This window comes from Cydia splendana, chromosome 5 (genome assembly GCF_910591565.1).
Source record: "Cydia splendana chromosome 5, ilCydSple1.2, whole genome shotgun sequence".
Lineage (NCBI taxonomy): Eukaryota > Metazoa > Arthropoda > Insecta > Lepidoptera > Tortricidae > Cydia > Cydia splendana.
Window position 1 is genome coordinate 10,546,043 of NC_085964.1, and position 15,483 is coordinate 10,561,525.

The following is a 15,483-nucleotide window of genomic DNA, read 5'->3' on the forward strand; positions in this document are numbered from 1 at the left end:
CGGCATCCCTCTTTACTGTCTACGGCGCCCCAGGGCGCTGCCGCGCACAGTTTGAGAGCCACTGGGCTAAATATTTATTAACATAATAATGTCTAGTCATTTTACAGAGTCAAGATAGGTGCGACCAAAACCGACTCATTTTCATTGTACGATGTAAAGTTATTAAAATAAGCTTTCATTGTATGTTTTGTCAGTCTGCTATCTAAAATGTAGCGTTTTATAAAGTGTATTTTTAAGTGGTTGTCCAAATATACAGTTACTATTAGCTATTAGGTTGGGAAATGATACAAATTATTGCGTTGATTTGCCACTTAATCATTCGGAAAAATAATTTGCGACGATGATTTATTTACTTACTTTCTCCTCTGGCGCAGCGACCCAAAGTGTAGTGTGTCTTGGCCTCCAACACGACTGCTCGCCACTGATCCCGGTCCTGTGCCATTTCTGGCGACGATGATTTAGAGAACCTTAATTAAAATCTTACCTAAATAGATAATGGATTAGGAATTAGTATTGCGGTTTCTTGTTTGTGACGTATTTTATTATCAGTTCATGATGAGTTTATTGGTAACAAATGACAAATCTATTGAGTTATTATCTCCAGACATAACATTTACCGCTGGCTTAGAGTTAGAAGTCAAACAGCCGTACAACTATGACCAATCCATAACGAGATGGTTATTATTACGGCAATAAGTGCCTGTTACGTAAATGTTGAAGAAAAATGAACATATTGATAGTGCCTATTGTAGACCAATCACGTTATTTTGTTTTTATGACGAAAAATCAATGAATCTTGTGTTGTCATGCTCATCATACAAATAAATATTGGGGATTCGAGCCAGAACCACCAGTCTAGGCAGCGGGCAGGGGTTTCGGTGGAAATTTGCCCAATTCATCACGGGATAGGCAGGTGTTACAGCAGAATACTGCTGTGTCACCACCGTCTTTACTATTAAGAGTAAATTAATAATGATTTATTATAAATAAAAAATAAAAAGTTCATAAAGTTCATTGTCACAGTAATCCAAGCGCAATATTTGTCTTAAATTAAACCTTTAAACGAGCAATTTGTAACGATTTCGATGAAATTTGCTATATGGGGGTTTTCGGCGGCGAAAAATCGATATAGGTCTTATCTCTGGGAAAACGCGCAATTTTGAGTTTTTCAATATGTTTCCTCCCAGATATTAAATCTTATGCGCTGCTGTTCGCGGCTGCTGAAGCGTATCTTCAGCGGTCAAGGGCAGCCCGCGGTGCCGGCACCGGCGTCTCGCCTTCCGATGCGCTCTGACACTTCTTCATGGAAAACTTTCGCTTCCTACCTGAATTCCGTTTATGGATTTATGGACAACAGAGGGCCTAAACAAGATGACAATCGTACCGATCGACACACGAAATGAAAAAAATATCGGAATGACAGATGCTACGAAAATATTTCTGTCAAATTTCCATACATTAGGTATCTAAGCTTCGATAGGCATCTTGGCTAGATAGGAATAATATAGGATATACGATAGGAATGACCAAATGGAAGAGTTGGTAGCCTAGCGGTTTCGAACCCCGGCTCATACCAAGCAGTTTTTCGAAACTCGTGTTCGAAATATCATTTGAGGTTCACCAGTCGATTTTCGGAGAAGGAATACATCTCGTGTGGAAATTGTACTCATCCCATTGAGGTGTAGTTTCGCTTCGCTGCCTCTGGGTTACAGGGTCATAAAGGTAGTCGCCTTTGTTAAAAAACTTTGCCTGTGCCAATTCTTGGAGTTAGTGTGCCGAACGGACTCCAGACTCCTTAAGTGAGCCGTAGCCCAATGCAGGGATAACTCTACGAAGATGACGATGAGGAACCGCCATAAAGGTCAAACGAGGGCGCTAGGAATAATGAGACAAAACGGTTCGAGAAAAGGTATGTAGAGCCCCACCTTTTTTGTTCATCTTTGTAGATAGGCATATAATAACTGAATTATAGTTGAGTGTGCTCAGAGCATAAAAAGGTCAACCACGGCGTTGCATGAACAAGAGATTTCCTTTGGCAGGATTGGTACTTAGGACCCAAGGATGGATTTAAGAAGTGGAGCCACCCAGATGGGTTTAAGCGTCGGCGAGTGTGTTTTTACTTCTGAATGGTGTCATTATGATATCAGAAATGAATTCGGCATCCCCGATTTATACGAAAACGATACCAAACTTGGCCTAGTAGCTTAAATGATATAGATATCAAGATCAAGTTGAGAGCCCCCCCCCCCCCCACTAAAAATTTACATCAAAAATCTCGGTGGCTCCACTTCTTAAATCCATCCTTGGGTCCTAAGGACCAATCCTGCCAAAGAAAAATCTCTTGGTCACGCAACGCCGTATTTTAGGCCCAGCACCATCGGCTATTAGAGATTATATCAAAATGAATGTAATTTATTTAAATCAGAAATAATTTAATAAATACACAATAAAATAAAATATTGCAAACATGTTAACAAGCAACATAAATGTAACTTACATTGAGACGTCACGAGTCACTACTTGGCTGTTATTAATAAAAAATATTCTGTAAGTGCGTATGTCCATTCCACAATCTGATGTGAGGATAAGATTATGCTTTTCATTTATTTCAGATTCCTCTGGTATGCTGACTGGCAAAGCAAGTACCGCCGATGTATGCTGGGCCAGTTTCACATAATGATTCCGGGGACTCAGTGCGCGCGATGATACGTGGTAACCAATTTCGTTCTGAAGAATATGACGCACATCCGACATATTCGTTCCATCATCGGCTAGTAACATTTCCAAGATCATTTTTCCCGTAGAAGAATCTGAAATTCATTATTAGTTAAATTTCTTCACTAGAGACCCAAATGTTAAACCATGTGAATGAACATTTAAAACATGCTTATTTGGGTAACATACCAATAAGATTATCAAATAAGTTGATCATTACAGGCGATGCATGTTCAATTAAAGCATATCGTAAGGCCTTAACCATCAGCTCATTACGATGTGGAATCATAAGTGTCGTGGTTCGGTAACATTCGTACGATTCACCACAGCGGCCGGAGCCACAGGAGTCTGCAGGCCAGCTGTAGCTGGCTTGTATCGTGTCTAATGGCGAGTCCCAGCGAGGCTGTGTTGTCACTTTTATAAAGAAAGCGCCTTGTTCACCTCTGAACCAAATCCAGCTATTGCCTACTTGAGCGCTTAAACAATTTATTTGCATATATAGCTTATGTTCTGGAACCTCTGAACCACAGTCTTTTGGCAACCCCGGCAAATACATTTCTTTATCTATAAGACACAGCCGTTGAACATAAAATTTTGGTCTCGTATTCTCTTCAAACTTGACCGGAATTGTAGGTTCCGTATCAGTTATATACAATTTATATGTACCAGCAGAAAAAAATGGTGAGCAGACTAGAACGTCAACTTTGTTAGGCCGATACAGAGGTCCGGTAACTCTACATTTTCGGTGAGGAATTAATGCACCTATTAGTCCATGGAGCGTAAATATGATATAAGTATCAAAAATTCTCGTCTTATTGTAACCATGCACAAGGAGAATAGCATTTTGTTCCTCGACGAAACATGCTGTGTATTTTATGGATACATACAATTTCTTGTTATTATCTCCAGTAGTTGATTTTTCAACGGCAAAGTTATTTTTGTTGTTGTTCAGTATGCTAAAATTCAGAATCAAAGATTCTTGCGTTGTAGTACTTATTGCCACTTGTCTAGTTGAAGTCCTCAATATCGGAGGATTAAATTGAACGTAACCTTTTGGTATAAACATAGGCAAAGCAACAAATAAATGAATAGAAAAAAAGAGCATCTGCAAGAAATTTGGGCTCAGAAAGTCTTTACTGGTAATAGGGAAATTAATTTTGAGTTGGTTAAGTGTCTCAATAATTAAACAGGCATTATTAATGATGCCACTTTCAGGTTCTTCTTCATTAACTTCAGAGAATATGGCAAAATAATCCTTCAAAAACGAGCAATTATTCATAATTGCCGATATAACTGCAATGCCGTCGGATAAGTCTGAGGTTATATTAGTAATCAATTTTACTGGTTTATCTTTACCACGTAAATTGTAATGTCGACTTCGGATTTGCTCGTTATACCAACCTATCAAGATGTCAACCACATCTCGAGGTTGCAATGTTACGCACACGCACTCAAAAAAACAACTGTCCATAATGAAAGCTTTGTAGCTCTGCAAAACGAAGTCGACCCAACTTTGTTTAGTTAATCTTTTAAAAAGACTGATATCAGCTAGCAGCTCTTGAATCAATATAATGTCAGAGTTGCATGTTGGAGCAACATATTCACAGTATAAGCTGAACTGTTCGTAACTTAGCAAAAACTTTGCCTGTAACCCCCATAATTGCACGCCTCGATATTTCAATAAATTAATTACTTCTTTGTACGTGTCATGTATTTCTTTAACGCTTCTGAAAGATTCATCTACGCCGGATCCTCTGAAAAGTAAATCGAGATTGTATGAATAATTAAGTATATGTTATCTACTAGATGTAAATGATTATTGAGTTAAATAGAAAAAAACCGGCCAAGTTCGAGCCAGACTCAAACACCGGCATTTCCGTATAACTAGGTGAAACGCATTTTTTTGATGGAAGATGAATTCCCTTACCTGTCTTTAGGACATGATATTGTATTTTATATGAGGTACCCTGAAGGTTGTTAATATTTCGATTTTTATAGGAAATTTGTGGCATATACGAACGTGGATAGAAGATCTTGATTTTTATTACAAACAGATGGGACCAAAGAGTCCTCCTTTAGGGGGTTCTTTTTTCGTTTTGAGGTAGGTACGAAGCTTGGATAAACGAGTAAAATTGATACTTACGACACCTTATGTATGTGTTTCATTAAGGGACCGGCAGCCCTTCTGATAAAACATAGGAATGAGACATTCATTCCTTTTGTTTTTGTACCAGCGGCAGTAAGTGATGATGATATAGCATGAAATGTATCAGGTATCACGGGATACAGATCTCTACGAAATCCTTGTTGAAACATCCACTTCTCGAGAAAATCTACGCAGATGTTCATGTACTCATAAAGATCTCGTTGTGTATCCAAAGGAAAATATGGATATGGATGATCTTCTGGTTGTACCAAAAAGTTAGAGTGCAGTGTTAGAGGACAATATGTAAAGCAAAAACTGAGTTCAATGTCACAACCCGACCCGCATTCATGACAAACACTCAGTATGAAATCCTTGAAAGATTGATTTTCACTAAAAATTATAACTTCGACTGTGACAACTGTATGAATTTCTTGAGAATTGTTAATTATTTCACATGAGATAAAGTTTGTTGTTACACTACTCTCTTCTTTTGAAACAAAATAAAACCGATCTAACGTCGACTCTTCTTCTAACATTACAGTAAATGTCCGTCGAATACTAGTCCGTACTTGGCAAGGTGGAAATATTATTCTATAAGTGCTTGGTGTCATGATCGGAGTTTGCTTTCTCCCTATGAAGGTAAGATTGTAATATGGTATCGTCATTTGTTTATCCAAATACAGTAACGCGGTTGCCACATGTTTACCACGTCCTTTGGGATGAAATTTTACAGACAATTGTGCATCCCTTCCTCGGTCTAATTCAAATTTTATGTGAGTGTCGGTTATTATAGAATTGTCTGACTTTTGTAAGTTCAAACTGAAACTAGGCGCCAGTTTGGTCGCTAATATTGCTACATACAAATAATATTTAGAAATATTTGTAATAGTAAACTCTATGGTATTATTTCCATTGGGTTCATAGTCCATTTCGAATTCATCGACAGATATTTGTATCCAGGGTACAGTTATTACCCCAATTATTCGACAAAAACTTATATCTTTGTTCAAGCTCTTTAGTTTCACTTTGGAGTTATTTTCATATTGCCTGAAATTATGAAAATGTACATTTTAATACAGTTTTAATGATTTTGAAGATTGATGAAAAGTTGAATACGTTTTCATACTAAATACTAACTCTTCGTGTTCCCCAATGTAATGTCGAAGTTCTGTACTTGAAGCTCTATGATCTGGAGGGCCAAGTAATCCATTTATTTTAAAGGGAAGATACATCTCATATTCCCGGCGAAACACATCATAGACTCTTATGAACACAGTCCTGGACTGGCCAGCTTCGACGCAAAATTTAAAAATTCTCTGTTTTTCATTTCCTACAGCTATATATACTTTGAAAATATTGTCGTCACCTGTGTCTATAACTTCAATAACACTTTGTAACGTACCGAGGTTTTGAAAAATGATTGGTACATACGTTACCATATTACATGGTATTCGAGCCAAGTAAACATTTTTCGGAGATATTATTATTTTGGGCTCCAAGACATTCCCACTTACCGGCAAAATCAAAATTTCTTTATTGTTTATTTTAACAGAAATATCAAATGCAAATTCCAAGACACAGGCTATTTGAACTATGATTTCAAATGTAATTATCATCTTAGGTCGTATTGCTCCACTCATTGGTTCTATCTTGAGACCAGGAATTAGAGGTTCAATTACATAAAAAACAGCAACTTCTCTAGAGGAATTTTCGAGTTTAACTCTTTCAACTGTTTCTAAATTTAGAGCAATATCTTTAAACTGCACAGTTTGTTGTAAAAACTTGATAGATAGTTTTCTTGTAATCACACTTAATTCGACCGGAATCACTTTTTTATCATTTGCGAATAAATCTACTTCGTGTACTTTTGATTTTGTATGTTTACAAGTATAAATGACGTCAGACATCTTTGAAGTGCGACTTGGGATTAAACTTCTATTTGGTATTATTTCAAAAGGAGCGTCGGTAGTTATACCTTCCCAGTGAACTGTTACAGGAACATTAAAATAATTGGATATTTTAAATGGTACAGAAATAATGAAACTTTCATTAGTGACCATACCGAACTTTAAACATTTGTCTTGGACCAACACCGTCGGAGTTTCCACTTGAAGTGTATATGGATGCTTGCGATAATATTTGTTATCTATCGTGTAATCAAATGTTTGTTTCACTAAGCCTTCCACAAAACCTCGTCGTAGAACCGTTACCCTTGCTTCTGTAAATGGCACGAGTCTCAGCTTTAAGTTTCGAACTTTGTTTTCTGTATAAACGATGTAATCATCTTTACATAAATTTATGGCGATATCGTAATCTGTATTATTTATTATGGTTATATTATCCTCACCATAGGTATCTACACCAACTCTTCCAAAATCAATGGAGAAGGGCAAAATAAAAACATTGAAAACGTCATATGTGTTTATCTGTTTTGGAGGTCTTTTGCAAAAATTGTATTTTCTGTTTTGTGTTAGGTTTATTTTTGCCGATTCTTCTGAATAACATCTAACAGGGCCAGTACAAAACTTTTCTTTTGTGGGAACTATTCTTTTAGACGCGTTGAATAGCTGCCACAACTCCATAGCCTTGGCTTTTTGTTTTAAATGCTTTTCTATCTCTTCACCCACGTAAGTGTATTTAGTTTCAGGTTCAACTAGTTTGTGCAATGATTCCACAATTACTATCTTTTGTTTTTTATAAGGTATCACATCCAACTTTACATTTATATTATATGTCAAAGAGTTTTTATCTGTAGACGACTCAATGAACTCATCGTCGGGATTTTTTATCTTGAAAGTACAACAGTGTTTAAATTTTAAACACACGGGCTTTATAGAAATAGTGATGCATTTACAAGCATTCGGTGCTATCGTAAAACTAGCCGGAGTGACGAAGAAACCTGTGGCCTTCATGAAATAAAATTTAGCCGCTATCACGTTTGAGTTGTTTTTAATTCGTACATGTCTGGTCACAGCGGTATTCATGGCCACATCTCCAAAATCCACTACATGGGGATAGTGCGTTATGTCACAATATTCATAGTGACCGCAAATGTAGTAACGTCCTATTTCTGAGTGAAATTCTTTATTACAGCATCGAGTACCATCTATGCGTATGAAGCGGAGGTCAAACACGAGTTGATTTCCCTCTTTATCGTGCTTTGCTTTGGTAATGCATTCGTTAATGGGATTAAAAATTATTTTAATGACTTTATTATTAATTTGCTCGATCTTGTAGGCTCTATGTGACGGAGACACGTCGCGAGCATCCTCAAACTTCTACAAAATAAGCGTCATTATCATTAAATATAATAAACAAAGTTAGGAAATTGTTTGTAGGTAAGTTAAAATTAGTAGTGAAAGTAATTTTTTTGAAAATTATTAGTTTAATCAACAGTCACCTGCCCACAATTAATCGATTGCGAAGACATTTTCGACCTTAACTAATTTCCTTATTCTGAGCAAGTTCTCGAGTCCATCTAAGCTACCTCCACTGACTATGACGTGACAAAGTGTGGGAGTACCACAATAAACATTATTTATTTTCATAGACATTTGAAGATTGTGTCAATATTTTCATACTTTGTCACTGTTAATCTATGCAGTTACCATTTTAATAATAATAGGCTCACATTTTCAATAATATAGGTATGTGTGTATGTGTGTGCTTCTATATGAGACATAATCCCTATCCCACAGCCTCTATTACTTCGAGTATTATATGAGATGAGGTTATGCCTTACCATCAGTAAACCGTTGCAGGTCGTTTTAAAGTAGGCAGATGTATTGAGATCTATCCCTACGTCCAGATCGATCGATGTCGATAACTCTACAAACGAAGTAGGCACCTCGACCACTTCAAACCGATTGTAAACATTGTCCGGGTGAAAATCATCGCATGGCAACATGTCGGTTTGATATTTAGTCACTTTATACATTTACATCCTCTAAAAACAACAATACGCACAAAAAAAGGTACAAGATAGAATAAATGACATAATGTTATAAATAGATAATCAATAAGTCAAAACATTTGTCATTATTTCTATTTAACCTCTTTAAAACTAAAGCTGTTTTACATTTTTTAAATGAGTATGATATTAGGTTTTTAAATATATAGGTTACATTTTAAAACTTCATAATTGAATAACGATCGCTATAATTTGGAGTTTCTTTCTTCACAAGGATACCAGATGAATAGAAACGAAGTGCCCTCGCGAACGGGATAACGTGCTGCAGTAATATTGTAGATGGATGTAAGCACCGGGGGTGTGTCGTACGACTCCGCCAAATTAGTTCGGGGCGGGGGAGCTGCCCGCTACCCCGCCAGCCTAGGGGTTTATCAGATTCAGGGGGTAAAAAATGACTTCTCAATGGGAGGTAGCAGGGCGGTGACGAGTAGTCTGCGTCGGCGCCAAGCGAGCGTGGGCGGCGCTGCCACGTGGGGCTTTGTAGCGCGCCGGGACGCCCGCCGCCGATGCCGCGCCGTTTTGATGCAGTATTAGATCCAAAACATTGTTTCTGCAACGGAATGGCTTGTAGAGTGGAGCTGTGTTTACGGACATAGTGCATTCATGGAAGGATACGGTGACGTTGAGTGCGTGTCTCGTGCAGGGCAGATGGACGCTTTAGAAACCATGCACCCGCTGGATCCGCCGCCTCCTGATGTTCTGTTGGCACTGCTCGCGAGGAACAAGGCGCTAGAAGGTGAGACTTTAACCCAGTGGTGGGCAAAGTACGGCCCGCGGGCCATCTCCGGCCCGCGAATGGATTTTATCTGGACCGCCGCCGGTCCTATCACAAATCAAAATAAATTTCGGCTACAATTCCTCCACTTAAATTTTCTAAACTTTCTGGCCCCCCATGAAGAAAGTTTGCCCACCACTGCTTTAACCGGATATTGAGTAAGTTAAGTAGTCAAATCAAAGGGTCGTTGGAACTACACAGTGAATGGTCGTCGAACGTCGAGCTGACCTGATGTAGGTATTTAGGTTCTTACCTAGTTTTTGGTAAATTCTTAGGATGCTAATAAAAATTGTCTAAAATTAGGATTTTTTACTTTACGAAAATGAAAGATAGCTAAAAACTGTTCACTAACTGCGCCAGGGTCATTACCAACATAGTTCTTCCTGTTCCTTGTACTATACTCCGATCAAAGACGTGTAGTAGAATGTACCATAATATACTAGGCAACTACAATGTTATAACACATAACATTAAATATAGGTACCTAGTTATTCTATTTTATGAGAAAACCCTAAGTAAGAAGAAATGCTTTAAAGGATATGTTTTCAAGTAAGACACAACTGATAACAGTTTTTAGCAAAGTAGATTACTTGCTCGCATTTTCATAATCATAATTATCATAAAGTATAATGACTAATAATGAGATTATGATATAAAGTAAACCACTGTCGTATTACCGGGCCGATACCACCTTCAGAACTTAAAGAAAAGAGCGCACTCCCATCCCAATGGCCGGAAACGCACTTACAACCTCTCTGGTGTTGCGGGTGTCCATGGGCGACGGTAACCGATTACCAGCTGGCCATTCGTCTACTCGTTTGCCTCCTATATCATGAAAAAGATACTACTTAGGTAACAGTAAGCGACAAGACAGAAAGGTACCTAGAGTTAGAACAAGAAAACAAACTTCTATGAAATTATGACGTATAAATAACACTTGCACTGCGTGGGCTATCAAAATCGCTGCAGACTTTTCTTGGTTTAACTCTATTTATCATTTTTGCGCGAACAGTGGCGTGGCGCCTTTACTACCTATAGTAGTTAAAACGGTTGTCATGGTACGAGTAGAGTCAGACCAAGAAAAGTCTGCAGCGATTTTGATAGCCCACGCAGTGCAAGTGTCATTTTAAACGTCAAACTTCTATGAAATTATGACGTATAAATAACACTTACACTGCGTGGGCTATCAAAACCGCTGCAGACTTTTCTTGGTGCCACTCTAACTAGATGGATATGCAGATATGTTCCTTTATAATCCAGTATAAACTATAAACCGGTACGTTCCATCTTAAGCAAACGAAAATGAAATATAACTAAAAGCTGTTCACTAACTGCGCCAGGGTCATTACCAACATAGTTCTTCCTGTTCCTTGTACAATGTATATACTCCAATCAAAGACGTGTAGTAGAATGTGCCAATAATATACTAGTCAACTACAATGTTCTAAGTGTTCTAACATAACAGAAGATAGGCGTTCCAAAATTTAAGCTCTTAAATTGTACACATTGTACAGTTGCTCTTTACGGCTCGATTCGGGAAATGAATTAGAGATTAACTAGATACGATATAGTAAAGATATGTGACGTTCCACGGCAAAAGGTACCTTATGGCGGCTGGCGCCGCGATTGGGAAATGAATTAGAGATTCACTAGATATGAAATAGTAAAGATATGTGACGTGCCACGGCAAAAGGTACCTTATGGCGGCTGGCGCTTACGTCGCATAGCGCCGCAATAATATTAGAGCGCTGTTAATAATAGCGAAAGCGCCAACCGCCATAAGGTAAGTACCTTTACCCGTGGGACGTCACATATCTTTACTATATCGTATCTAGTTAATCTCTAATTCATTTCCCGAATCGCGCCTAGTAAAACGATAAATGCGAACTCCCGCATACCTTAAGGGAAAGAGACGAGCTTATGTTCAACATAGAGTGTAACAAGAATGAATCGTATTATGCTAAAATTAAACAACAAAAATATTCGTTTGTAGGTAATTAAATAAATATGGAAGTATTTTTTGTGAACCTCATGTATGAGTATAACCTATCTATACGTAGTTATATAATGTAATTTTCATCACATTTACTCGAAAAAAACCTTTTCATACAGGTGTATAATGAAGGACAAAAGCCCATATATTATTGTTCCCGCGAGAGTTATGGATTGTAAAAAAAAAAGCTATAACTCCCTAGGGAGTTATGGCTTTTTTTAAAAATTATGTCACTAATTCATACAAACCATGCAGGTTATAAGTAAAATACTTTGTTTAAAGTCAATGTATAAGAGAGTTTTACTTTTAAAATACCGACGTACATATATTACTTAATATTTTTGTTTATGTTTTAAATATTTAATTTGATTCATTTAATACCCGTTTAAAATATTTTTACACTATTTTCAATCGCGGCTGAATGCCGGATAGATCTGTGCCATCGATCGATCTGATGCCCTCCAGCCTGCGGCTGTCGGGAATAAAAACCCTCGTCTCCAAAATTTCACTTACCCCCCACGTTGCAAAATGTACTATACTAGGCAATATCTTTAATTTGGTTGACGTAGTTAGTAGTCCGTTAAATGTGGCGCCAAGGTCCACATAATACATAAACATTGCGTGTGACATGGGTACAACTTCGGGTATGGAACCTAAATGAAGTTTCAAAAATTAGCCAGTCAGGATATTATTAAATAATTATCAATTTTAATATTTAAAAATTAAATATAGGTATGTACAACTAAAACAGCTGGCAGCTTTCTCTCGCAACGCATTAGTATTGCCATTCAGCGAGGGAATGCTGCCAGTATCTTTGGCACAATGCCGCGGGGGCCTTTTTTAGACTTATTTTAATTTCGTTTTTAATCTTAGTTTTTAATTTTAGGTAGTTTTTAATTTTAGTTTTTAATCTTATTGAATACCAATGTTATTATACTGAATATTAATATAAAATAAGAGGTTAAATTATTTAGTTGCACTAAAACATCGTAGCCAGGAAACAACTACAAAATAACGAATGTTGCGTATAACGTCTTCATTGATTTGTCTAGTAGACAATATTTTAAGTGAGTGCAATACTTTTTTCAGCAAAAAAATAATGTCATATGGCTCAGCATAAGTGAGACAAAGATAAGGTCGCTAACTTGGTGCTACTGTTCAGTTAACCTTTTGTTAGTCTTATTGAAATATTGCTCACAAGATGAACGGGCGCAAACGCCAATTTTTACGTTTTACGTTTTACCAAAAAACATTATTTTTGAAACAAGAACCAGGTATGTATCTACACAAATGATATACATACATATCTTCATGCGAGATATACAATACCTTGGACCAAGATAATCTCACTAAATGTTAAAAACTGTTAAAATCTCAGAATTCAATATTGAAAGTCTTGGGTCAAGACATACAAATTGAATCAAAAATAATTTTTATTTGATTTTTTGATTCAAGAAAGTAGTTTTTGTCCCAAGATCTATAACAGACATTTTTCTTAGACGATGACATTTTCAAGTTTACTTAATATAAGGAAACACGTCAAGATCTTTAAAACAAATAATATACATATATTGCTTGGTTGAAGAACTTTTTTTTTCTGTGTGGTTAGGTTGGTGTACCTATTATGCTTGATTCCACGTTTGGCTTTATCCTATCGATATTGGCTAAACCTTATCGCTTGCATAGGGTCTGCAGGTAGATAATCTACTCCCATACCATTACCAAGAAAGAAGTTCCTACTCTATTTTGAATATTATTATCAATATGACAGTACTACATTTAGAATCCCTTTTTTAAAAACGATGTTCATATCGTACGCTACAATTACTGGCCGTCGACACGTGTCAGGGTTTTGAGGCGCACGCGGCGGGGCGGTGGCGGTGTGCCCGTGCCTCAACTTTATATGGGCACAGTATGGGCTTTCACTGACACACCATCGGGCTTCGAGTAATCAAGTTAAGTGCTCTTCACAGTTGTAGGAGCGTCGATGAGCGCTTTTTGATTTTAACGCCAGACAAGGTAATGACCGGCTCCTATTATTCCGATAACGTTGCACTTAGCAAATTGTGCAAACAAGTGCCGCGTGGCTTAAAAAATATACATTTAAGTCTATAAATGGACTATTTATCTATTTCATTTAGTGTTTAGAGACCTAAGTATAGTGTTTATTTTCATTTAGTGTTTGTATATCTACGTCTAGTTATAACGTAATTCTATTGTTACTGAAACTAGTTTACCTTGATGGTTTATAACATCCACTATATATTTTTATAATAAGTATTTACCAGGTTAGAGTCTATTTATTATGGTACGTAATAGATTTAAAAATAAACAAACCACGTGACTTGGTCATTCGGCTAATGGGCATTGTTAGGCATTCGACTTTCCAAAAAAAGTGGTTTAATATGTTAGTTAAAAGTACAGTCATACATATACATAATCACCTACGTTACAAAGAAAAAAATTGGGTTGGTGTATGTATAGGTCCCTAATTACTTTAAGCAACCCTAAATAAATATGAAAATAATGAACGGACTTTAATATTTTCCTTTGGATTTGTAGTTCACATCAGATTTGTAGGTGGAATTTCATTATAATAGGACAGAGATTAACCACCAACTAACGTGGATTACATCGGTTTATCAATACTTTCCCTTGGAAAGAACCCCTACTAATACAAAATCATTTGAAAGCCTATGATTACTCGGTTAGGGCGCGTTTAGCCGGCGGCCTACGGTTATTATTTCACTAAACTACATTGTATGAAAAGTAATAATTGTTATTGTAGTGTAATTTGAAATGCGCGTATCAGTCAACAATTGCGTTGTATTACTTTGGCGTGGGAATTGTGAATTTATGATTTAATATTTGAGAAATTTGCCTAGTAACTAGGTAGGTTACCTACACCTACTGAACCGCGTCACCGCATTAGTCGAATTTATTAGTACCTGCGATGAGTTTTATGATTTTGGTTAACCCTTGGGACGCCTAGTGCCATATCCGTACCAGTCCTGTCAACTGCCGGAGGGTCTTCAATTTTTGTACCCGTCAACTGCCTAGTCCCAGATCTGTACAAAGTGTCTCAACTGCCTTGTGCCTTATCAGTCACCAAATTTATTGTATTATATTTTTACAATTTTGAGATCTAAACACTTACAAATAGAGTTTTATATCATTTGCACAATAGCACTTTTTTTTTATCGCGGCAGTTGACGGGTGCACGTACGCGAGCCTATCCGGCATTTGAGGGGGATGGGACGGATCCGGCACTAGGCATCTGACGGGTACAAGTACGTTTGTCGGTTCGGCGTTCCAGGGGTTAAGGATACAAAGCCATCGAAGATGATTTTGTATAAAGCAGTTTATAAACTTCTAAATAGAAAAATATAAAAAAACGACCTAGTATTCATAAAATAAAGCCATCAAATTTCAATGATAACCAAACGAAAGCATGTTATTTTATTGCATACTTTCCTCGAAAATATCGGTAAAAAACCGGCCAAGTGCGAGTCGGACTCGCACACGAAGGGTTCCGTACCATTATCTATAAAAACGATCACCCATCCAAGTACTGACCCCGCCCGACGTTGCTTAACTTCGGTCAAAAATCACGTTTGTTGTATGGGAGCCCCACTTAAATCTTTATTTTAGTCTGTTTTTAGTATTTGTTGTTATAGCGGCAACAGAAATACATCATCTGTGAATATTTCAGCTGTCTAGCTATCACAGATCACGAGATACAGCCTGGTGACAGTCGGACGTACAGCGGAGTCTTAGTAATAGGGTCCCGTTTTACCCTTTGGGTACGGAACCCTAAAAATTAGGAGTATATGAACCCTAAATAATATTCTGACAAATTACCAAACGACGATTGGCTGAAATAT

At 37.2% G+C, this 15,483-nt stretch overlaps 4 protein-coding genes across 4 annotated transcripts in view; 2 read left to right on the forward strand and 2 right to left on the reverse strand.

Moving 5' to 3' along the window:
• Positions 1 to 15,483, reverse strand: part of LOC134790660 (MPN domain-containing protein CG4751) — a 211,404-nt gene that overhangs the window by 38,436 nt on the left and 157,485 nt on the right. The window lies entirely within an intron of this gene.
• Positions 1 to 15,483, forward strand: part of LOC134790679 (cysteine desulfurase, mitochondrial) — a 64,872-nt gene that overhangs the window by 18,025 nt on the left and 31,364 nt on the right. The gene's annotated exons all lie outside the window — the stretch shown is intronic.
• On the reverse strand, positions 2,421 to 8,842 carry LOC134790627 (uncharacterized). Its single transcript, XM_063761485.1, has 5 exons — positions 8,604 to 8,842; positions 5,999 to 8,139; positions 4,859 to 5,908; positions 2,905 to 4,469; positions 2,421 to 2,810 (listed from the first exon to the last, which is right to left on the reverse strand). The coding sequence occupies exons 1-5, from the start codon at positions 8,796 to 8,798 to the stop codon at positions 2,494 to 2,496; spliced, it is 5,268 nt and encodes a 1,755-aa protein (XP_063617555.1). The 5' UTR covers positions 8,799 to 8,842; the 3' UTR covers positions 2,421 to 2,493.
• LOC134790689 (LIM/homeobox protein Lhx3) overlaps positions 9,048 to 15,483 on the forward strand; it is a 56,914-nt gene continuing 50,478 nt past the window's right edge. The window contains exon 1 of the mRNA XM_063761588.1: positions 9,048 to 9,567. Within this exon, the coding sequence (XP_063617658.1) occupies positions 9,435 to 9,567 (133 nt within the window). The 5' untranslated portion in view covers positions 9,048 to 9,434. The remainder of the gene's footprint in view (positions 9,568 to 15,483) is intronic.